This window comes from Lathyrus oleraceus, chromosome 2, assembly GCF_024323335.1.
Source record: "Lathyrus oleraceus cultivar Zhongwan6 chromosome 2, CAAS_Psat_ZW6_1.0, whole genome shotgun sequence".
Lineage (NCBI taxonomy): Eukaryota > Viridiplantae > Streptophyta > Magnoliopsida > Fabales > Fabaceae > Lathyrus > Lathyrus oleraceus.
Window position 1 is genome coordinate 161,194,722 of NC_066580.1, and position 26,385 is coordinate 161,221,106.

Below are 26,385 nucleotides of genomic sequence, written 5' to 3' on the forward strand. Positions count from 1 at the left end.
ACTAATTCTGAACTTATCTTTGATTTAGAGTTATTCTTTCTAGCGGGAATTCTAACGTTGTCTTTTGAATGTAATTCTCCGGTTAGAATTACCCTTCGAAAGTTATATGTGTAGACGATTTTATGGACCTCCGTAAATATCGTAGCCCAAAAGTCCATATATCATAACAACTTCGGCTCCACATCCTATAGTCATGTGGGACATATGAGAGATCTTGATGTGAAAGACGGAGAGTCGATCATGTTCCTGACACGTTTGTGAGATAAATACGTCAAATGTGATATTCAAGAAAAAGTCTACCTACCACGGTCCTTGAAGAAACGGGGTCAGGTGACCTTAAAGCGGTTGTGCTTTTTTCTAGGCCAAAACATGCTATGAATACATACTTAGATCGTGAATACATACCTACCACGAAAGATTGGATGGTATCAAATAACGTTATTCATGTGCTTTGTTAAAATATTCGAGAGCGATTTATCATTGAAGAGATGAAATGAGATTTCTTCCATATGGTGCAATATGACATGTCTCTCGTAGGATGCAATGATATCCCGTAGAACACAACAATATCACATAAGGTGCAACTGTACCTCGTAGGATGCAATGATATCCCGTAGAACACAACAATATCTCGTAAGGTGCAACTGTACCTCGTAGGGCACAACAATATTGCGAAGTTCTGTGCTCGATTCATAGTACTTTCAATATGAAGTTAACGAAGTTAACTAGCCCGTATCTTGATACTTATAAGATTCCAAATCATGCATGTTCTTGATAATATATCTGTTGGGGTTGGTTGAAAATATACATGTTGAAGAAGTCTCATATCGCTTAGTTTTGTGAAGGAATAGGGATTTCAAGGCTATATATAGGATTCAAGTTCTTCATTCCAAGATGCATCAATCCAAAACACTTTAAGTTTATATTTGACTTTCTTTGTTCTGTTATATTCTTGTATTAGAGTATTACGAGATGTGGTTAAATATTTCTTTTGGAGGGTGCGGGTGTACCAGGGACCTAGGTTAATTGAGGGTATATTATGTTTTTGTGTTATGATTGTGTTCCTCTTTTTTCTCTATGCTTTGTTTGTTTTTTTGTTTTAACAACTGATATCATAGCTTTTGGTTTGATACAGGGATTAGTGTTCTTAGTATGATATATGGTTATAGTTGTGTTTGATCTTCCACATCAAAAAAGAAGGGTAGTGTAGTGAAAGAGTTGTTGAGTTGCACTCACAAGTTCTGCTGTGCAGTTTGGCCTAGAGGAAATTGATGAAAGAATTTGTTTTTACTTGTCGAAAGCTCAAGTCAAAGATGTGTTGATACAATGAAAATTACACAATATGCAAGATAATGTCAGTGGTTGAAGAGCTTCCCGCCAACAAGGAAGTTGCACCATAATATTTCAACCTGGTTTTTGACACGTGAAAACTCTTGAAGTGGTTTATCTTCAAGTGAAATATACTCTTCTTTAGGTGGAGTATAATAGTTTTTAAAACTATGATTGTCGGTGAAGACGATGTGAAATTCTTTGAGTGGTTTAACTTCAAGTGAAATTTATTTTTCATGATAAAATATAAGATCGTCGGTGATGACAATGTGAAATTCTTGAAGTGGTTTATCTTCAAGTGAAATATATTTTTCATGAGAGAGTATGATAGTTTTTAAAACTATGGTTGTCGGTGAAGATAATGTGAAAATTCTTGGAGTGATGTAGTTTCAAGTGATTATACTCTTTATAGTGGAGTATGATTGTTGGTGAAGACAATGAAAGTTTATGTATTATTTTCAATTAAGATGGAGATTGTTAGAGTTGGTTGAAAATATATACATGTTGAAGAAGTCCAACGTCGCTTAGTTTTGTGACTGAAGAGAGAGTTTAAGGCTATATATAGAATACAAGTTCTTTGAAGTTCCACATTGTTTAATTTTGTGAATGAAGAGGATTTGCAATGCTATATATAGGATTCAAGTTCTTCATTCTAAAATGCACTAGTAAAAAGCACTTTAAGCTTATATTTGACTTTCTTTCTTTTAGAGTGTGAGTGTACTAGGGGCTTGTGTTAGTTGAGGATATATTATGTGTTGTATTGTCTATTGACAATGCCCGTGATTATTTTTTTTCGGTTTTGAAGTTTCCACGTTATATTCTTATGTTGTGATTGTGTTTCTCTTTTTTCTCAATGAAACAAATTAAATTGTCCTCAAACCAACAAACCATTAGAACAAACAACACATATAATTCCTCATCTTAGGAAAGGAAAAAAAGTAATTCCATAATCTTGTATGCTAAGTCATTGTAGAAACTCAAGTTCCGGATATAGAAACACAAAATCTACCTGCTATAGAGAGAAGAATCAAGAAACATTGATGTAGACTAACATGATTAGCCAAATTAAGTCACCGATCAACAAATCATAGTTACAAAGCAAGTTCCAAAAAGTTGTCTCCTGTCATATTATAGTATAAAAAATTATCATCTGATGCTCAATTATGAGCATTTATGTTTGATTGAAACTCCATAGCAAAACAACTTATCACTGATTTCAAAAGCTTCTTCTCCACCACAGATATCATAAAGTTCTATAAGAATACTCTTAATTATTCAAAGTAAAGTCTTTCTAACAAGCCACAATTTGAAAGAACCAAAGATTTGCGTAAAGTAGATTGAATCATGATTACGATGAAAAATGATTAAACTCAAATTTCCTGTATTTAAATCTTATCATCAAAATCAAATTATGATATGCTAACTTCTTCTTTTTTTCCAAAATTAAACGGTCTCTATTAAGAATATATAAATGAATAAAATGAAATAAAATATCTCGTCAAAACAAATATCTGTAACATATTCAAGTAAAAATAAACTCAAATTTATAGAATCTACTAAGTAATACGATATCATATTTAATCTGGATTGACCCAATCAATTTGAAGGCTCTGTTTTAATTTTAAAATGAGTCTAATTTTTTTTATAAAAATTACTAATTAAAAACTACGCACCAAAAATACAATTGTATATTAACCGAATGAAATACCAAAAAAATTAAAATATTATTTAAATTATAAATTATTTTATAAAAGTTTTATGTTTTAATTTTTTTACACTAATTAAAAAAACATGACCCCTAAAATTTGGGGTTCAGTGCTGCTCACATAGAACCCTTAATAAAATAAAAGTTTTAGTAAAATAAAATTATAAGAGAAAATTATAGGGACTACTTCCGTAGCCATTTTTATTAGGAGATAACCTGCCAGATATTTATGTTTTTCTCGCATATTTTTCCAGAGCGGATTAAGGTTTTAAGCTCACGCGTTTTAATATATTTGTTCCGTCCCGTTATTTTACGAGTGCGGACATTAACGTGATTTTTTTTTTAATTTTAAACTTTAAAAATTAAAAGTGCAATGTCTATGGGTTTGCTCACTTTTTTGTGGGATAGACCAAAGTTTTATATTGCACCCTCAATTATAACTACTCCACTCATCCCTATTTTTTCATGTTTTTCCAGGACGGACCTAAACCAAGCGAACACGCGTATTTATCATCCTTAATTGTTATGATAGACTTTAGCCTTATATGCTTCATGCTGATTTGTTTCTTTGCTTGGTCACTACGACCGTAACAAGTACTGTAGGTTGGCGTAGTTCTCCCTACTTGTTCATTATTTTGTTGGAAAAAACCGACTTAAAGAAAAATAAAAGACACAATCACAATACATGGGCATAACATGGAAACTTCAAATTTGGAGGGAAAAACCACGACAGTTTTCAAATTACAACCAGAGAATAACATTATGTGAAAATTGCTACAAAACATAATTTATCCTCAACCACCCTCATGGCCCCTTGTACACCCGCACCCTCCAAAAAAAAATATTTAACTACATTTCATAATACTTTAACACAAGAGTATAAGAGAATTAAAAAGTCAAATACAAACTTTAAATGCTTTCGACTGGTGCATTTTTTTGTTCTCACCACTAGTATTCGGTCCACTAGACCGACTAATCTGATTCGGGGATCAGTTCTGACATCAAGTGGTTTTAGTCTCCTCCCGAGCATAGTTGCGGGGGATCGAACTGTGGTCCTCCCTAACAAGTCCATTGTGACTAGTGTATTTTGTAATGAAGAACTTGAATCCTTTATATAACATTGGATTTCCTATTCCTTTACAAAATTAAGTGGCGTGAGATTTCTTCGACAATATATTTACAACAAACCCCAATAATCTCCACCTTAATTGAAAATAATACACCAGCTTTCATTTTCTTCACCGGCGTTCATAATTCAAAGAAACTATCATACTCCACCATAAAAAGTATAATCACTTGAAGCTACATCATTCCAAGACTTCCCGCCTTTAGTACTCCCTAACCATCCACAAAATAATGTTAAGGTTTCTGTTAGAATAACAACCAATATAGAAAATTAAAGATAAAATAAAGTAAAATACAATGAACACAATCGATCTTAGTTAATGTAGTTTAGCCAATGGCGCCTACCACTGTGACTATAGAGAAGCTATAATTCCATTTGATTTATGTCTTATGAATTAGGATTCCAGTGTTACAAGTCATAGATATATAATACTAAGGTTAAGTTTACCTAAACCCTAATCCTTAGTTACCCACAACAAATATTTATCTCTACCTATAACAATCATCAAAACAAAGTCTATGATGATGAAGGAAATACTTGAGCATTGTTTGGTTACTTTATTGACAGAACCAAAACCATTCCCTGAATTTATTAGATGGACTGAAATTGTCTGAGACATTTTTTATTTCTTTGTAGGTATAAACTTTTATTCGAATACCAGAAATTCCTATTAACAAGGTATATTCAATTAAAATCAAGTATTGTAAATAGGTAATTACATTACATTTACTACTATATCATAAGTATCTCAATTTACATAAAAAAAATTTGAATGTTATATTCCTTCAAATTAACAAGCATATATAAGCTAGTTACCTTCATCAATTTCAGGATCTCTTCTTATATCATACGACACTTTCTTACCAAATAAGAAAGTAAAACAAGTCATGACAGTATGTAGTAATTCAAATGCACTTGGAGAATGTCACCTGGTTTATTTGATCCATATAAAAGTATTAATGTCTTGAAGGATAATAAAGTGGAAAACAATTTTAAAAAATGATAATAATGCAAACAATCAACTCTTGGACTATTTACATTTAAGACTCAAACATAAAGATAATGATATTTTTCAAAGACACTGATGAATTCACTACTCTTGACTCTTCATCCATCTAGGCCTCTGAATAATGCAATAAAATGAATGATGTAATGCATGATCAAATGGAGTGATCATGCCATGCTGGTGCAGATGAAAAAACTTTGGGTAAATTTTAGGGTATGATAATCACCCTAGGGAATCAGCCTATGGAATAACTCCCTTACTTAAGGCACTTGAGTACTTCTGTTGCTTCATTCTGATAGTTAGAGAAGTGTAATGACTACCCTTGAATTGGTATGTTGCCTTTGATCTGGACCGTTGATATTTGAATATTTTTTTATAAGAAATGGGTTTTCCCCCTAAGGTTTCATTTTACACTGTCGTTGCTTCTTTGTAATCACCTTTTTCCGGGTTGATTAACATCGCCTTGCTCGTTCCAGCTTTAAATTATTTTTGGATCCCCTTCCTCCTTACTCAGGCACGTTGTTTTCTCTTTCCTTAAGAGAACGAGGTTATTCTCCTTTTGATTTTTAGGGGTTAATCTTTTATTACAAACTTGTCGTCATTAACTCTCTAAATCTATTTATAATGCAGGTGAAAGATTTGGTCATTTTGATGACAATGACCATCGAGGATTATTCCTGGGTAGATCCACGGTATTTGGGGACGCCCTTTAAACATACCCAGAAGGACGGTGGAACAAATACTCCATTTGAAGTGGTATCCTTCAGATTGGTAGTTTCGACGATCCTTATAGACAAGAGAGTATCTCATAAGTTCGAAGGTTATTTTATCCCCCTCTACTCCTGTATCTTTGAAAGTTTAGGTGTACAAGTTATTTTAACTACTTTTAAAAAGAAAGTGTTTGATCATCTTCACGTTCCTCTGTCGCAACTCCATCCCCGTGCATGGAGATTTGTGAGAGTATTTGAATTTTGGTATGAATATCTGGTAAATATGAATTCAGCTTCCATGAATATCTTCTTTAACCTTTTTAAAGTTAATCCTCCCTCAAAGAGTCAGGGTTGTGGGCTTGTCTCTCTTCGTCGGTTCAAAAATGAGATCTCTCGTATTTATATTGACAGCTAGAAAGATTTCAAGGAGTATTAATTCTTATCCCCCCCCCCCCCTTTCTCTTTCTTCTCATAATGAGTTATGCATTGTCCGTTCTTATTCTTATTCTACCCTGGAAGTTTGTTTTGAATGGAGGAAGCAACTTTGGTCCTTGCATCACTTCTCCAAAGGCTAAAGATCAATTTCTTCTGTATGACGCCCTTATCGATGCGGAAAAGACTATGAAAGAGACATTGATTTCCTTTTTTGATTCATAGATACATTGATGAGATGTCACTGAAGCAAAATCTGTGGACAAAAGGAGGATAGTTTTTAGTATGGCCCTTGTACTAACTTTTCTTGTAGTCTGAAATTTTTCATGTTATGTTACTAGCTAATTATCTTATTCTTTTACTGTTAACCTCAAAGTGATCAATTGAAAGGGACTGAAATTCCTGCAATCAATTGTAAAAGTAGTGGGAGATAGGAGCATTAAATACTCCCTTACCATCAGAACATTTCATTACCCGTTCTCATCGTGTCACCTTAGGGAATAATTTCATACTTAGGGTACTTGAGTATTACTATCACTTAATTCTAATAGATGGAGAATTGTAATGACTACCCTTGGATTAGTATATTTCTTTTGATAGGCACGTTGATATTTGAAAAAAAATTCAATAAGAAATGGGTTTTACCCTCCGGTTTTCATTTTACTCTCTTGTTGCTTCTTGGTAATCATCTCTTTCTAGGATCTTTAACCTCGTATCCCCCATTCCAGCTTTAAGTTTTTTTGTGATCCCTTTCCTCCTTACTCAGGTATATTGTTGCCTATTTTCTTAAGATAACGAGGTTTTTCTCCTTTTGATTTTTAGGGATCAATCTTTTACTACAGACTTGTCTTCACTAACTCGTCGGATTTGTTTATAATGCATGTGTAAGATTTGATTGTCCTGATGACAATGACCATCTAGGATTATTCCAGGGTAAACCCAGGGTTTTTAGGGACTCCCTTTAAATATACCCAGGGGGACGATGAAATAAAGGCTCACTTTAAAGTGGGGTCTCCTTCGGATTAGTTCAAAGGGTGTTTTATCCCCTTATACTCTTGTATCTTTGAAAAGCTAGATCTACAACTTCTTTTAATTACTTTTGAAAAGGAAGTGTTTGATCATCTCCACGTTCCTATGTTGCAACTCTATCCTTGTGCACGGGGATTTGTGAGAGTCTTTCAATATTGGTATGAATTAGCGAAATATGGATTCAACTTCCTTGAATCTCTTCTATAACCTTTTTGAAGTTACCTCCCCCCCCCCTCCTCAAAGAGTTAGGGTTATAAGCTTGTATCTCTTTGTCGGTTCAAAAATGAGATCTTTTGTGTTTATATTGACAGTTGGAAAATTTTTAAGGTGTATTATCTCTTTGTTGCTTCCCTTTCTCTTTCTGCTCATAACGAGTTTAACATTGTCGACTCTTCTTCTTCTTCTTATTCTACCCTAGAAGCTTGTTTCGATTGGAGGATGCGACTTTGGTCCTCATATCACTTCTCCCAATAATAGAATTATTACTTTGTCCAGTATGATGCCCTTACCAATGCTGAAAAGACTATGAAAGAGACATTTCTTTCCTTTTCTGATTCAAAGATACATTTCCGAGATATCATTGAAGTAAAATATATGGACAAGAGGAGGAGACTTTTTGGTATGGTCCTTATACTAGCTTTCCTTGTAGTCTATGATTTTTCATGTAACTTACTAATTATCTTATTATTTAACAAATGGCCTAAAAAGGAAAGATTTCTCGGTTGCTAATGCTATGCCTGTGTTAAATATCATGGTTTCCTTGGTTGTGTTTCTGTCTTCGAAAGGTCAGAGTAAGAAGAATCATGACTGGACTGCTAACAAGGACTGAGGTAAATTAGTAATTCGAGGAGGTCTTGTAAAGAATAAAAGGTCGAAACAACATGGTTCTTATTCGGGCATCCATTTGGGAGATACTCTAGTTCCTCTTCCCTCAGTGTTGGTTGGTCGTTTGCCTCGGACTGCAACGAAGATGAAAATGTGTGTGTCAGTTAACAACTATGAGCATGTTTTCAAGCTTTATTCACTTGGAAAATCCAATTTACTGGCAGAATTAGCTTACTAGGTCATATGGGTGACTTCCCTTCTAAATCAGCTTGCAGTTGGTCATATGAAGCTTCTATCCCCCAACTCCCTCAGAAGAGGTCGATAATTCGAAGGTTCTCTATGACTTGGCTGAGGTAAAAATGGATATCTTCGAGAGGGATTGTTTTGTGTTGTATGGTTACCTGAATGAAGTTTATTCTTTCTTGGAAGAAGTGAAACACTCTAGATCCCCTGCTGCCTTGGTTGGTCGTATAACTGAGCTTGAGAAACTGTTCGAGGAGAAAGACCGAGGTGTTTGACAGAAGGAACTTCAGTCAGAAGCTTTGTCTCCTATGATCCAGAACCTCAGGTCAAAGCTTAAGGAGAAAATATCTGGTCAAACTAAGGATCTAGGGACCCTCCAAGAATAATAAGTCACATTGAGTAATCGGTTACGAGATATTTTTGAAGATGAATTGAAAGAGGTTGTCTTTCATAATATTTTAGGCCAGCTAGAGTCCCTAGTGCCTAACCTCCGGGCTTTCCATAATTCCTTATTTTTAGTATGAACATAATCCTTATGTAACTTGCAAATTTAATGTATCAAATGATATTTTCCACACCAGGTATTTTGTTGTAATTATCTTTGTTATCCTGGTATATTTCATCTAATGCTTCTGGATGCTACATTTAATGATTTTGAATGTGATGTTCATATTCGGCATGATGTGGTAATATCATTTGAACTGTGCTCTATGTCATAGAGAATTGTTCCCTGACAAATGGTAGGATACCCACCCATTCCCCCGAAGGTTGGCTTAGATCGAGGTGGACATCTTTGGGCTCCACTATCTATGCCCTTAGATTGGCTAGATACGAAGGGGTGTACCAGCTATGGGAAGTCACACGATGATTTATTTAAGCACTGTTAAAATCACAGAAATGCGTTAATCTATATAGGAAATTCAACTATGCAAGGATGGCGTTTAAGTCGTGTCAGAATCTCAAAAATACGTTAAATCTGTATCGGATATGCAACCATGCAAGAAATGAATTTTAGTTGTGCCAAAATCACATAAATGCACTAAGTTTGTATCAGATACACAATCAAGCATGGAATGCGTTTAGTCTTTTGGCTACGTGGAGATGCATGTCATTTTCATCTTTATTTCCATGTAAGGTGAGAGACTGAAAAGAACTAAATAGAGAAACAATGATTAGAAAATACTTGCATTCATACTAGAGTCAACTAGTTACATATAAATGGAATTGAATTATAAAAAATAATTATTAACTATAATACTGCTTCAACTTAGCGATGTTCCATGCCCTCGGTATCTTCTCTCATTTGAGGGACTCTAAGAAGTACGCCCCTCTTTTGGTGCTAGTTTGCAAGCAGCAGGGACCTTCCCAATTGGCTGTTAGCTTTCCATTACATACATTTTTCTTCCTAATATCCTCTCTTCGAAGCATTAAATCTCCAATGCGAAACTCTCGAGGCCGGAAGCGATAATTGTACTCTAAAGTAGTGATTTGCTTTACCACAATGTTGGTGAAGGAGACTACCATCCTCTTTTCTTCCAAAAGGTCAATTTGTTCTCTAATTGATTTTCCACTGCCTTCTATTGGCAATGGATTAGTTATCCCCTAGCTCAACTCTTTAATTTCTACTGGGATAACATCTTTTATCCCATGCGTCATACGAAAAGGGTTTTCTCCCTAGTCGATTGGGGTGTGGTACAGTAGGCCTATAAGACATGTGGTAGCTTGTCGACCCAATTACCTTTGGTCTCCTTTAACCTTCACTTCAAACCTCTGACTACTACCCAGCTGACAACCTTAGTCTGGTCATTTGTTTGAGACACTCTACTGATGCAAAATGTTTTTTAATCTTTAACACTTCCAAAAGGCTTCTCAATCTTTTGTCAATGAACAACGTCTCATTGTCTGGTACGACAACTTAGGGCACTCTGAACCTAGCCAGTATGTTCCTCTTGAAGAATTTTACAACGTTTTCTATAATGACATTAGCCAATGCCTCAACCTCAATCCACTTAATGGAATAATTTATAGGTACAATAAGGTACCTGGGTTGTCTCTATTTCCGGGCGAAAGGTCTTAGGATATCCATCCCCCATTACGAAAAATGGCCTTGACGATATCAATATGTGTAACTTGGTGTCCAGAGCATTGAAAACATATTCATGCCTTTGACATTGGTCTCATTTTTTCACATATTATTGGGCATCCTGGACCATTGTTGGCCAGTAATACCCTGCTCTTATAACCTTCTTCACTAGTTCCATTTCCCCTAGTGTTTCCTGACAATTCCTTCATGCATTTCCAAGAAGGTGTAATCGACCTTTTCTTTGCCAAAGCACCTTAACAATGATGTGGACAAACCTCTTTTGTACAAAGTTACTTTGATCATGGTGTATTCACTGGCCTTTCTTCTCACCAGGGTTACCTCAAATGGGTCTGATGGAAATTTGATATATTGTTGAATTGGTGTAATCCAAGAATATGGGGGCGATGTCATCCACAACTGATACCATTTTCTTTCTAGATTCAATTCTAAGGGTCTTTATAGTTTCTTAGATGAAAGAGTGGTTGATATTGGGACATTTAGTGTTAGCCAACCGAGATAGGACATTGACTCGAGTATTCTCCTTCCGTGGCACATGTGCAATATTGAACACCTTAAAATTTCCAATTTCTCAGCAGATAGCTTAAGGTATCACTAGAGAAAATGGTCATTTGCTTTGGCCTCTCCTCTTATTCGGGAAACAACCAGTTAGGAATTTGTTCACAATTTGATGCATTCGCCCCCATTACCCCCGCGTGCGTGATCCCAAACAATGACGGCCTCATATTTAGTTTTGTTATTGGTAGTCAAAAACTCAAACCTCAGGGACACTTCCACAACAAACATAAAGATATCTTATAGAATTATACCCACACCGCTTCCCCTGCTGTTAGACTAACAATCAATAAAAAGGAAAGGCATGTTGTGCATATTTTAAAATGAATATGTTCAAGGAAGTCAACATATCAAGTAACTATTCTGCACTTCCATTTTTGTCATCGATGAACTCATTTGAATTACGGCCTCACACTTGTCAGGGTTTACTTAGATTCCTTGCTCCGTCAAATAGAAGCCTATGAATTTTCTAGCCCTTACCATGAAAGTGCATTTCTCTGGGTTGAGTCACATAACATATTGATGTACCTTCTTGAATACTCGCTAAAGGTGTTAAGAGTTAAGCTCTTCCCGAACAGATTTTATGATTATATCATCCATATACACTTCCAACACCTCCCCTATTTCTTCTTGGATGATGTTGTTCATCATTCTCTAGTAGGTCGTGCCAACACTCTTTAGCCTAAATAACATGACATTATACTGATAATTGGCTTGCTCATTCATTAAGGCTGTCTTTACCTGGTCAGGTCCGAACGTAGGTATTTGATTATACCCCGAATAGGCGTCCATGAACGAAAGCAACTGATATCTGACTGAATTGTCTACGAGCTTGTCAATGTTTGGGAGCGGATAATAATCCTTCGGAAACACTCTATTTAGATCAGTTTAATCAACAAACATCCTCCATTTTCCAGAGGCCTTCTTCACTAAAAAATCATTAGACAACCATTATGTATACTTAGCTTCATAAATGAACTTGGCGTATAATAGGCTCTTAACTGTGCTGGCGGTAGCTTCATCTTTTTTTGGGGATGGCCTCCTTTGACGCTAAGAGGTGTAACGGGCACTGCTGCCCATATTTAATCGGAGGCAGGCTACACTAGGATCAATTTTAGGCATCTCATGCAGGGTTATAGCAAAAAGATCAGCGTTATCTTGGAGGCATTCAATCAGAGTGGTTCTTACTTCCAAAGGAAGTCCGACATTTATTTTTTCTGACCTAGTAGGATTATCCCCGAGCTGAACAAACTCAAAATCACCATCTAGAACTGGCCGAACCTAGTCCCCGCGTTCATCTAAGTCTAACACATTAAGAACCATCAGATATATTTCTGCTTCCACTTCTGAGGTCGCGGCCGACACTAGTAGGTCCTTCTGAATGATTTCCTTAATTCACTTTGCTCATTCACATCGACACTCAATGTGACTGACCTTCCTTCTACATTGTAATAGGCTAACTTCAAGTGGACCGAGGATTCCACTTCATCTAGTCTCTCTAGGAAAGATCTTCCTAGGATACCTATGAAGGTGCTCCGACACGATATTGCAAGAAGTTGATGATTATCTTTATTTCAGACACTCCCTTTATAATAGTTACTGTGAAATCAGTAGTTCCTTGAGGACAAGTTATTGAATCATTAAACACTAATAGATCTCTTTTACTATACATATTCATATTTGTTTGCTCGATACATATAAGATCCATTATCTCTACATAAAGAATGCTACAAGAGCTTTCACCGTCTACAAGGAATTTGGTTAAATTACGATCAACGATGGAAACTGTAAGAATCAGAGGTAGGTTGAAGTTTGGAACTCCCCCAAACTTCTCACGGTCCTAAAATCTTAATTCCAATCGATCGTTACTTCTCCGAATGTCAGCGTTAACTACAAGTATAAAGCAATATGCCAAAGGACATGTGCTAGGGGACGCGATATCACAGAATTTGTCAATCGGTGATATCTGGTGATCGCCAAATCAAGGATAGTTGTTGAAGGTCTTTGACAAGGCTACCAGAGTTACCGTCTCTACTTCTTCTGTTTTTATTACATATTTGATTTCAGATCGAGATTGACCTAAAGATGAAACTTCACGGGAATCAGAAGTCGTTTTCCACAGACGACGTCATTGTTCCGTTCGGGAAACATAAATGGATACAGTTTTAATATTGATGAGCTTGAGCGGTGGTTCTGATCTCTTTTACGATGATGCGGAATAAACTTGCATGATTAACACTCCAACGTCCAAGTCACTTCAAGATTCAAGATACATGTAAGTGAAAAGTGGATATCAGAGAATGTATCTTACTCTTTTCGTGCAGATTGATTTTATATCTTTGGGTAAGTGGAATAAATTTGAGATGAATTAAGTCTTAGTAATTTGGGTCTTTGACTAATTCAAAACATATACTTTTTAAGTTTGGGACGAGGGTCTTTATATAAATTTCTATAAAAGAGACTGTCAAAATATTAAAAAAAATAAATAGCCATCAGAAGAGAAAAAAAGAAGAAAATGAAAGAGCTAAAAAGAAAAAATGAACGAGTATCATAAATAAAATAAAAAAGATAGTTTATGACCAATCTCTTAAAGAGTTATGGAAAAAAGAAAAAAAAAATTGGATGAATGAAGACATTTAATATCTAATTCAAAGAGTTAGTTTACTTTTCCCTTGATATATAAACATGAATAAGTTGTAAAAGAAAATATATACAAGTGAAAAGTTCATTAGAAGAGTTATATGATAAGCATGTGTTTATGAATTTGCAAGTGTTTATGAATTTGCAAGTATCTTCTTCAATAGAAGGAAATAATGGTGGCAAAAATCCAACCTCTTTCACAAACCCTCAAGTTTCAACGCGAAAAGGAAGCCATTTCTCTAATAAAATCACATTTGTAAGTTTATTTGGGTGAAGGACTTCACATTCTGGATAATGGATAAATCTTTTAGTTAGTTGTGGAGAAATAACAACTTAAAATATGAGACATTATCCAAATTGACTACTGATATATTAGTTGTTTCAATTTCAATTGTAGCATTCGAGTCTACATTTATTGTTAGGGTAAAGTTATTGACAAATTTCATTCTAGGTTGAAGGAAGAAGCTATCGAGACACTCATTTGCGGTGGGGATTGACTTTACAACAAGTGTAATTTGAAGAGAAAATCAAAGGTTAATTTATATATTCGTTCATATTTCTTTCTTATGTCTATTAACATGGTTTTATTAAAGTATGAAATGTATAATATATTTATTTTTTAGGGTGGATAACACACATGACGAGATCATCTTGAAGAGTTGAAGCATTTTTCTCGGTTGGTTGTTGGTTTTATTATCTCCTAAAATTTGAAAATTTGAAAATTTTATGTATTTTATTAACTGTTGATTTTGTTCTGTTTGATACCATAATTAAATTCATTATTTAAGATTTTCACTAATTTGTTTTGAGACTTGTTAGTGACATGCAGACTTAATTATGATTATTGAATTAAGTTTGATGCTTCTTTTGGTATCTTTATTCATATATAAATTTTTATAATTAAGATTTATTATTATTTTTTATCAAATAGTTTAGTGACTGTCACCGTTTAAAGATAAATAAATGAAATGTTGCGAATTCAAACTTACGTTCCATGTCGTTACACAACTATCCATTAAACTGATTTAATGAGCTGAGTTTATCTATATAATTCATGTTTATCCATATATATATATATATATATATATATATATATATATATATATATATATATATATATATATATATATATATATATATATATATATATATATATATATATATATATATATATATATATATTTAAGTGTAGATTCCAATTTTTTTTATTAATATACAAATTTTAAATATAACTCTACAAATACATATTTTTCAATAAGTTAATAGGAGAAGTATGTAGGCTTTAAAAAAAACACATCAAACTCAAAAAATAAATAAAGTTCTGATGGCCCATTCCCACACCTAAACCTAGGGTGTGTTTCTTTTAAGATTTTAAAAAATATTTTTGGGAATATTGTAATGGGAATGCAACATTCCCATGTTTGATTCAATTTTTTAAAAATTATTCCAAGGTATATTTTATTCCCAGAAACTTTATTTTCATATAGTTTTTTTTATTCCAAGATTTAAAGGGTGGAAATCCAACGTTCCCATGAAATAAAATTCAACTAACTACAACTCCCCATTACTATTCATATTTATTTATTTATTTTATTTTTTATAATTTTTAAATTAAATAAATATTATAAACACTTTTAAAAAATTTAATTTTTACGAAACATTTGGATAGAAATATTATTCCAAATAATAATAATAATGGGAATAAGATTCTAAAGAATTTTATTTCTAAACTTAAAAGAAACACACCCCTATTGATTAAAAAAAATCACCTTTGAAAATTTAATATTTTTATATGTAAATTTGGTCATTTTTACCTTGTAATGAAGTATCGAAATCTTTGATCAAATACATTTTTTTCCTCTTGAAAATATTTTATACACCGTTAATTGCAACGAATCCTGTTCAATTATTATCGTCTTCGTTGCTCGCAAAATAGCCATCACCAAAGCAACAGCTGTAAGAAGTTCGTGCAACTTCGAGCGGAGCCATGATCTCACAGTTCTTCGTCCTTTCACAGCGTGGTGATAACATCGTTTTCCGTGATTGTTAGTCTCTCTCTCTCTCTCTCTCTCTCTCTCTTCCATTGCGGTTTTGTTTGTTTTCTTTACTTTTGGATCTGATGTCATTTGTTCGATCCAATATTTCTATCGATTTTGATCAGCTATAGTGCTTTAGTTTTTTGTTTTGCTGATCCGTATAAAGATTATCGATTCAAGTTTACGCATCCAGATCTTACTTTAATCGTGTCTGGTTCGTGTGCTAATCACTAATAGCTAATTTTTCCATATGAAGATCTTGAAAATGAACGTAATTTCCTTTGTAATGTATGAATGCTGAAATTTTGATGAGATATACATGCTTTTAAACCTTGTTGCACGAGCTCAAACGCGTTGGAATTCGGAATACGTTAGTATATACGTTAGAATTTTGAAATCTGTTTGTGGATATGGATTTCAAGAAAATCTTTAATTTGAACTGATAATTTGGTGAGGTATATGTGTTGGACGCATAACGAGTTGTGGAAATGATTTTTCTGCCGAATTGAATGAAAGCCTGCTTATCTGCAAGTGTTCTTGAAAAAGGTGAATGGAGTGGCGTGAAATTATCATCAGAACTCTACAACAATATGAGAGTTCTTATATTACACTAATATTCTGATTTTATCGTAATGCTTGAAATTGAATCTTTGATAGTCAAATCCTCAGTGGCTATTGTTACTTAATTGTCTTTATTGCAGATCGTGGTGAGGTCCCAAAGGGAAGTTCAGAGATATTTTTCCGCAAAGTAAAATTTTGGGAAGATGGCGAAATGCAGGAGGCACCACCTGTCTTTGTAGGTATTATCTTTTTGAATCAGGAAGAGTATATATTAACATGATTTAGTATTGAAATGAGTATGTATATTAACATATGATTGTATCATCTTGTTTCCTTTGTATCACTTTCACATAATATGGTTATTTTCATTGGAACATTAGCCATCTTAGAACAATCGAAATGAGTAAAGACTTTGCATAATACAATTGAAAATGTTGAAATTTAAAAAATGTTGCAAATCTGAAAAGGCAGAGGAAACAGAGAATCTAGCATGTTGATACATTGTAGATGAGTGGCTAGTCATGCTAATTATTATTTTGCTACGTCATACCTTCAATTTATTTAATACATGCAGAATATGTGCTTGTATTGCATAAAATTGATTTTATTGAAGCTGTAAACGTTTATTCTTGTTATGTCATTTGCAACACTTGTAGAATATGCTGATTTCTTTGGTGTTATGTTGTTTGTTCGCTGACAGAATGTAGATGGTGTAAATTACTTTCATGTGAAAGTTGTTGGCTTACTGTTTGTTGCAACTACAAGGATTAATATATCACCTTCCTTTGTCTTCGAGCTCTTACAAAGAATTGCTCGTGTTATTAAAGATTACCTTGGGATTCTCAATGAAGACTCATTACGGAAAAATTTTGTCCTGGTGTACGAGTTACTTGATGAAGTTATTGTGAGCTTTCTCTCATACCCCATTTGATTCTTTACTTCTATATAGCCAGTCTTATACTCAACTGTATTGTTTCTTCTTTTAATTAAATTATCTACTTTCTCATTTTCTCCTAGTTGACTCTTTTATTGGTATTTAAATCTACTCTTCATACTCACTATTGATTCTTGCTATCAATACGAAGTGGTATTTTGGACTGTGAATATCTGTAATATCTGATAGGTTTGAGAAATATACTATTAATATTTTTATGGAATTAAAACGGAAATGAAAACCATACTAAATTTCTGATAGGTGTTGTTTCTAGTCCTTTTTTATAAAATGAACAACAAATGCCTATTTGATTTTTTATTATGTTTTACTCCTGTTTTGACCCCAGATTTATAATTAATTAGTTGTGTTTCTTACAAATTTACCCATGAGGGACCTAATGTCATTATTTGAACCAGGATTTCGGTTATGTGCAAACAACATCCACAGAATTGTTGAAGTCCTATATTTTCAATGAGCCGCTTGTAATTGATGCAGCACGACTGTCACCTCTTGGACCTGCTGCAATCTTTTCTGTATGATGTTTAATATAAGCACTTAATAGCTTTTGCGGTTATCACTTGCATTTAAGGTATAGTAATTCTTTGTTTTTGTTTCATGCAGCAGGGGTCAAAAAGAATGCCTGGAATAGCTGTTACAAAATCCGTTGTTGCAACAGAGCCTGGGGGTAGAAGGAGGGAAGAAATCTTTGTAGATATAATTGAGAAAATCAGCATTACTTTTAGCTCTAGTGTGAGTACATACATATAATACGACTTTGAATTTTTTATTGGGCTATTTTTCCTTCATCTGTCCTGTTTTATGGGTGTAGTAGATTTGCTTATGGTTTCCAGGATTTTAACTGACAAAGCAAAACTCTATCCAGAGGGACACAATATTAGAGATCATATTTAATTCCTGACTCTTGAGTACTTGAAACTTATTTAATCTGAGCCAAGAATTATCAAGTTCAATTAAAAGCCTATTTAGTTGCTGTTTGCCTTTTAAATAGCTAAACTGATTTGCTAAAATATAATGAGTAACTGTTGGATGTATTTTTTTGTTATGCATAATAGTAGATCAGTGATGTTTATGGTAGCGAATGTTAGGTGATGAAGTTCTGGCAAGAGCACCTGGTAAGTGATGCAAAATGAAAATGTCGTGGTTAATGAGTGGAGTGGAGATCCACATACAAGAAAAGATGAGCTCAGGATTGAGTGTATATGGAGAAATTGATAGTAACGTTCTTAGAGGAAAAGTTAACAGAATCTCTCTCACCCAAGATGATTCATCCATGTGACGGAAAGATTGATATATACCCTAATATGAATAGTTTATTTAACGGAGATAGGCTAATAAATCGATGTGGATGAAGGCCAAGGAAAACTGTAAGAGAAGCCACTAAAACAGATGTAGATCTGAAGACCTTTATATAACCTGTGTATTTGACAAAATGACGTTGTTTAATCCATGTAAATAGCTAGCACGAAACGGTTTTTGTGTTTGTTCCCATTTTGAAATGCTACCTAGTGTGATAAGCTTGGTTATTGAATGGCTAATTATTAGTATATATATTTACACCCTTGCCGGGATTTGAACCCTGTGCCATATATTATGTTTGTCATTCTTAGTATTCTCCATGGCTCAGGGATATATATTGACTTCTGAGATTGATGGCACCATACAAATGAAAAGCTATCTTACTGGCAATCCTGAAATTCGCTTGGCTCTTAATGAAGACCTTTCCATTGGAAGAGGCCAGGGGCCAGTTTCCGGTATCTTTTTTCAGTTCTTTTGGTTTTTTAATGTTGTGTTCTCATTCCCAATAAAGAAGATTCATGCTTAGGATTTAATTCTTCTATTTCAAGAAAGATAAAATATTTGGCTAGATATGATTAATTTATCTGCAGATTTTAAGTTTTACAAGTGTAAACCATACTTAATCTAATGGATTTTGATTAATGAGTTTTATTTATGATAACAATTTTTGCATATTCATAAATTCTTTTCCATGTTTATTAAGAATCATGTCTATTTCATCTATCTTTATTATTGTTTTTGTATGTCTCATAGAGTTTCATACTGTTACTAGTATAAACAATTGTATCCAGTGGTCTATCAATAAAACTTATTTTTGAATGTTTCTAGAACAGGTTATAGGAGTTCCTCTGGAGGAGCAGTGATATTAGATGACTGCAATTTCCATGAATCTGTTCGTCTTGATAATTTTGATACGAACAGAACTCTATCCCTGGTGAGTACAGAAATAGTTTTAAAGATTAAAAAAATTCAAAATACAAAAGTACTTCTTCAACTTGCTTTCTTTTGATTATTATTGTAACAGTTATCTTGGATTGTCAATTTTTAGATACCGCCGGACGGTGAATTTCCGGTCATGAATTATCGTATGACCCAGGCATTTAAGGCTCCTTTCCGTATCAATGCTTTGATTGAAGAGGCAGGGTCCCTTAAGGTGATATTTACTTTTCAATATTTATAATATTTTTTTTATTCTTTTGTTGTTTTCCTGAAAAATTGCAAGAGTAGCTGAGACATATTATTGTCTTAGTTCCTTTTTATAAATTCTTCTGCCACATCTGGTGTAAAAGCTTATATAGATGTGTTAATTACATGGATGTTGTACTCAAAGTTTTCCTCTCCCTTGTGAGATCACTGTTCCCATATCCCCATTCTTAGGTCGGATATCTCCATTGCAACAAAAATATGAAGATATAATTTTCCAATGTTACATGTTATAGTATTAATCATTTTAAAACTGTTTTTCAAATCTTTAAGTTGCTTTCATTTTACTCAATAACACGTCTGAATTTGATATTGCAGGCAGAAGTTCTTCTTAAATTAAGTGCTGAGTTTGCCTCAAGTATAACAGCAAACACTATCAAAGTGCAGATGCCATTACCAAAATATACCACCAGGTATTATTATATACCTTTGTATCAGTTAGTAAATGAAGAAAATAAGCCCTCTAATCCCCCCCAAAAAATGACAAGAAAGTATATTTCACAATATTAATTAGAAACTTTGACAGAACTTGTTGATGCATTCACAAGTTGAAGTCTTTGATATATCGGGTCATGGTTTTTTCTATTTATAGGTCGGTCCATAGAATACCTAATAAATTTTGAATAAGTATTTGGAGGAATTAATTATTTACTCTAATTAATTCAAAACAATTTTTAAAATGTCCCCCCCTTGAGGAAACATGATTGCATTTCTCCACTGGTTATGCTGAAAGAAGTTTTGAACACTATTAACTGTCAGTTAATGTGTATGACTAGACTCTAGAGATATTATCAAATCATTTGTTGTATTAGACTTTTAGTTGTTTGTGATTGTTGTCTGACTCGTGTGATTCACACCATTTAACTGTACAAAGTCTGAACATCAGTTCTAAAAAAGAGTTCAAAATCTAACAGCTTGTGATATTAGGTAATGGCCCATTAATAGTCTTACACATAACATGCTCACTCCTCCATGGACCCTTTGATCATGATGTATGTACGAATACTATGAGTTACTGCTTTTGCTTTTGCTAAATTTCTATTCCTGTTTGAAGAATTGAGTCTGCAAGGGTTGTTCTGACCACTTGATACTGATGAAATAAGATTAGGATCCATGTATTTATTGTTTAGGATTGACATATCGTATCATGTAAATTGGAATAAAACATTCTGTAATTGTCCTATCGATTGCTTTTTAGCCTATCTAAAGACCTGCCCTATTGTATAGTTGAAACCCACGGTTTATTTCGGCTTGGTATCTAGAGTCTGATGAGAGATAAACCTAAACTATACTTACCTGGTGGACCAACCCTGGTGATAATTTATTTCGGAAAATCGTGTTCCAACTCTGGTTTGCCCCTTCTTTCCTGTTTTGACCCATTCCGACACTCAATTTCATAACTTTTTGCCCAAAACTGCAGTAGCCACCCCTACCATTACTGTTTCTGGCGTCTTTACTGGCAACCTTCAAGCATATTTGTCATAAGGATAACATCCTATCCAGGAAACTGGAAAACAACATTTCCTTGCATATATAATGTGTAAATGGTATTAATGATAGCTGGTCTTATAACCGCTGATGTGAGTTGTCATATGGTTTTCAGAGTCAGTTTTGAACTGGAGCCTGGTTCTACCGGACAAACAACTGATTTTAGGGAGGCAAATAAGAAGCTGGAATGGAGTTTAAAGAAAGTAATATTTCTTATCATTTCTACAGTGTTTTAATTTAAGTCATGAAAATTTTTCTTTTGGAGATATCGGTCACTAATAGTGCAACAAAACAGATTAATGGGGGATCAGAGCATACTTTACGTGCAAAGCTAACCTTTTCTCAGGAATCGCATGGTATGTATTCTTGTATTAGTGCATACACAAAACGTATAGTTTATTTTTTCTTCCATTGAATAATTAATATATCAAATGTGCAAATTTATTTCTTACGTAACAGGTAATATATCGAAAGAATCTGGACCTGTTAGCATGACATTCACTATACCAATGTACAATGTGTCTCAGCTTCAGGTACACCGACATGTCAACTTGCTGCTTTTTTCTTTTAGTTTTGATTTGACCAAAAATCTTCTCTCCATCTCTTTGCTTTATCGAATAAATTATATATTTTCTTGCTCTCTACTTTATCACATGGTTTCTATTTGCTGTGAGGCTGCGACTTAACAGTCTTGTAAACCTGGTCAAGCTAGTGATCTTTTTAGATTAGTGCTGAACATGGAACAAAATTCATTTTAATAATAATCAAATACTCAAAGTTACTACTTTCCATTTCATCGTCTCTGAGCTGAACCACCCTTACTTTTGCGCTGACCCACCCTTACTTTTGCGCTGACCCCTCCTCCTACCTGTTTTAGTCTTTCTGAATCAGTTTGGAGAAATAGACCCATTCTCTGTTTTTGGCCTATTATATTTAGGAATTTTGCTGATATCAAATTATCTGTTCTTTATATTCAATTGAAAAATTTAAAATGAAGGATCCATTTGAACATGCCAAGTTCTTAATAAGTTTCCTAAATGCAGGTAAAATATTTGCAGATAGTAAAGAAATTTGGGACACATGAGCCATATCGGTGGGTTAGATACGTTACACAGGCGAATTCATATGTTGCTCGTATATGATGCAATGAAGCAACCTCTCCCCCGTTTCTATCCCCTCTTGTTCCTTATAACCCTTGTTTTTGTTTTATTTACTTAATTCTTTATTTATAAGCTACATTCAAGTTAAGTGTAGATGACATAGTTGTTTGCTTAAACATTCATTACGTATAGTCTTACAACGTGGGGTGAATTTCTTCACAGATGTGATTTTCATTTTCCATGAACGATAACTCGGTCCTATTATAAAGCTTTTATTTTGTATGAGAATATTTGGTAATATCTGTGAAAATCTCGAGGAAATGTTAGTATGGTAGTACAGTATCTTTTATTTCTTGTGTATTGCATAATGGTTGGAAAGGGCGAGCTCGAGGAACAGGTGGCTTAGATTTTTCAAGCGGGTAAATGTTCAGAGAGTTAACCACTTGGTTTATGCGTGTGCCAACAATTGTTGGATTTAGTAGGCTAATCTATCGAAGCATAGTGTCAGAATTTCTTTGATATTAAACAGTTGTGGATCACAAGATCAGAATTTCTTGATGTATTTTGCCATGACCCACACGGAGTTTCATCTCGTTATTTTTATGTTTAGTGCAATCAGGAAAAACAATAGACGCTGCGTGGATTAGTCGTTGCATTTAGGCATGGCAACATAACCCTTACCCGTGGGTCTCCATCCGAATCCGTCCCGAAGTTGACGGGGAAAATCCGTTTTGACTGGGTTTGGGTTTTTTCCGATTATAAAATATGTGGATGAGTTGGGTAATGGGGACACTAGTATTCATCCCGAATCCGTATCGTTTGTTTTATTATATACATTACTATTTATTTTTAATGATTTAGAATATTAAATATGTAGTCAATGTTTTGATATTTTAATTTGAATGTATTAAATATGTAATCAATGTTTCTACAATATTGCAGTAGAAACTTTATAATAGTACACAAAATAAGATTATTAGTTTTGACTTGGACTGAATCATCTTGATAATTGAGACCTAACCAAAACCAACTTCTTCATCAATCGTCATTTCTAGATTGCAATAACTAGTTCATCAAATTTGCACTATTGCTAGTATTATTTTAATAAGATGAAACGACAACTCAAATAATTAGGTAGTTAGGGTGCATTTGAATTACAAAAGGGTGAGTATTGAACACAGCAATACAATATAAATATTTATAGTATTAGATAATATTTTATTTTTTACAATTATGTTTGATGACAATAGACATAACAAATAAAATAAAGTAATATTTATGACAATATATATATATATATATATATATATATATATATATATATATATATATATATATATATATATATATATATATATATATATATATATATTTATATATATATATATATTATATATATATATATATATATATATATATATATATATATATATATATATATATATATATATATATATATATATCTATGATACCAGAATGGTAGGGGCCTCTAAAATACTAATAATAATAATACTAATAATGATAATCATAATGGTGGAAATATTAGTAAAGATAAAGAAATTATTGATAAAATAAATTGTAAGAGTAAAATAATATGCGGAAGACATGGAAGACATGTTGAAAATACTAAAAGATTTGCTTTTATTTATGAAAATACTTACATAGGATGACAATCAAGAATTCTAAGTTTTAAGATTGAAAACTCGAATGCCTTTCACAACACACAAATGATCCTTTTATAGGCAAGGATCCACACGGACTTCAAACTAAATTAAACTAAGCATAAACTTTATAAAAAGTAATGACCCACGTGGTCTGAATAATTGAAATAAAACAAAAAAAACTTTAATAAAGTAGAATCAATAATTCAAAAGTAATTTTGAGTGGAAGGTAATTGAGCCAACAAAGGGGGCCATTGTTGTCTTTAACTTCTTATCTTCACCATAATTGATTTTATCTTCAAAATAATTCTGACAAGAGGAATCTTCAAAATCTTATCTTCATCATAATTGAACTTATCTTCAACATAATTTAGAGATCTATGATTCCATAACAATCATCTTCATTATTATTTTCAGAAGTGCTAGAAGCACTATCACTTTCAGATAAAGCAGTCATAGCTTCTTTAATTCTATTCAAGAATTCTTTATGGCTGAAAGTAGCAGATAAAGAGGCAAGTAATTTTGATTTATCTAACAAGAACGATGTATCTTCTGGAGAAATGACCTTTTCTTTGCAAAGACCCGGATGAGACTTGAACCAAGAATCTAATCTTGATGGAGAAAGCAAACTTGAATTAAATTTTGACCACCATTTAACAGAAAATTTCTTGACTAATTGAGTAGAAGAGGACCCTTCCCATAATGGATCAGTTGAAAAGGTCCAAGATGAAATCCATGTAATTCCAAAAACAGCACAAAAACATAATAAAGACTTGTAATCAGGACATGTAATTTTTGCTATAAAATTGTTAAAGGCCTTTGAGGCATAATCAGGAAATATTTCTAAAATTGGCCCAACAATTATGAACCACTGGATAAACCAATTAGGAAAGCTAAGTGAAATATACTTGTTGAACCATATAAACCAAGTGTGGTTGAAAGGTTCGACCGACAAAAAATTGAATCCATTATTGATTCAATTGTAAGAAACTTGTAATCTAAGAGGAGCCAATGGTAATTGATTACATTGATGCTTGGTTCAATTTTTTGTCGGCCGAACCTTTCAACCACACTTGGTTTATATGGTTCAACAAGGATATTTCACTTAGCTTTCCTAATTGGTTTATCCAGTGGTTCATAATTGTTGGGCCAATTTTTGAAATATTTCCTGATTATGCCTCAAAGGCCTTTAACAATTTTACAGCAAAAACTATTTGTCATGATTACAAGTCTTTATTATGTTTTTGTGCTGTTTTTGGAATTACATGGATTTCATCTTGGACCTTTTCAACTGATCCATTATGGGAAGGGTCCTCTTCTACTCAATTAGTCAAATAATTTTCTGTTAAATGGTGGTCAAAGTTTAATCCAGATTTGCTTTCTCCATCAAAATTAGATTCTTGGTTCAAGTCTCATCCGGGTCTTTGCAAAGAAAAAGCCATTTCTCCAGAAGATACATCGTTCTTGTTAGATAAATCAAAATTACTTGCCTCTTTATCTGCTACTTCCAGCCATAAAGAATTCTTGAATAGAATTAAAGAAGCTATGACTGCTTTATCTGAAAGTGATAGTGCTTCTAGCACTTCTGAAAATAATAATGAAGATGATTGTTATGGAATCATAGATCTCTAAGTTATGTTGAAGATAAGTTCAATTATGATGAAGATAAGATTTTGAAGATTCCTCTTGTCAGATTTATTTTGAAGATAAAATCAATTATGGTGAAGATAAGAAGTTAAAGACAACAACGACCCCCTTTGTTGGCCTTAATTACCTTCCACTCAGAATTACATTTGAATTATTGACTCTACTTTATTAAAGTTTTTTTGTTTTATTTCAATTATTCAGACCATGTGGGTCATTACTTTTTATAAAGTTTATGCTTAGTTTAATTTAGTTTGAAGTCCGTGTGGATCCTTGCCTATAAAAGGATCATTTATGTGTTGTGAAAGGCATTCGAGTTTTCAGTCTTAAAACTTGGAATTCTTGATTTCCATCCTTTGTAAGTATTTTCATAAATAAAAGCAAGTCTTTTAATATTTTCAATATGTCTTCCGCATATTATTTTACTCTTACAATTTATTTTATCAATAATTTCTTTATCTTTACTAATATTTCCACCATTATGATTATCATTATTAGTATTATTATTAGTAGTATTTTAGAGGCCCCTACTGTTCTATATATATATATATATATATATATATATATATATATATATATATATATATATATATATATATATATATAAGGGTATTTTTGGATTTTTGTATTTTAAATAACTTGGAGAGAGAGAGAGAGTCATCTTAATAGAAAATAATGATATTTTTTGTATTTTAAATAATTTGTACTAGAGACAAAAGAGTATTTGTGTTTTTTTATAT

The 26,385-nt window shown here is 33.1% G+C and overlaps 1 protein-coding gene across 3 annotated transcripts; it reads left to right on the forward strand.

Annotated features, from left to right (window-relative positions):
• The first annotated feature begins 15,518 nt into the window (after positions 1-15,518).
• On the forward strand, positions 15,519-22,674 carry LOC127118674 (AP-4 complex subunit mu). Of its 3 annotated transcripts, none has more exons than XM_051048923.1 (13): positions 15,519-15,746; positions 16,439-16,533; positions 16,999-17,202; positions 17,649-17,765; positions 17,854-17,982; positions 18,878-19,004; positions 19,383-19,483; positions 19,598-19,702; positions 20,071-20,165; positions 21,356-21,443; positions 21,536-21,596; positions 21,700-21,773; positions 22,284-22,674. In XM_051048923.1, the coding sequence occupies exons 1-13, from the start codon at positions 15,689-15,691 to the stop codon at positions 22,380-22,382; spliced, it is 1,353 nt and encodes a 450-aa protein (XP_050904880.1). In that variant the 5' UTR covers positions 15,519-15,688; the 3' UTR covers positions 22,383-22,674. The 3 variants fall into 3 exon arrangements, with proteins under 3 accessions (XP_050904880.1, XP_050904881.1, XP_050904882.1); XM_051048924.1 differs by having other exon boundaries at positions 17,857-17,982; XM_051048925.1 differs by lacking the exon at positions 15,519-15,746 and adding an exon at positions 15,790-16,283.
• Positions 22,675-26,385: the final 3,711 nt, after the last annotated feature.

What these genes read in the sequence shown, in the direction of transcription:
- LOC127118674 (XM_051048923.1), top strand. Translation starts at nt 15,689, where the DNA reads ATGATCTCACAGTTCTTCGTCCTTTCACAGCGTGGTGATAACATCGTT. An exon ending in AGTTACTTGATGAAGTTATT is followed by an intron (nt 17,203 to 17,648) that starts GTGAGCTTTCTC and finishes TATTTGAACCAG; the next exon opens with GATTTCGGTTATGTGCAAAC. An exon ending in GCATTACTTTTAGCTCTAGT is followed by an intron (nt 17,983 to 18,877) that starts GTGAGTACATAC and finishes TCCATGGCTCAG; the next exon opens with GGATATATATTGACTTCTGA.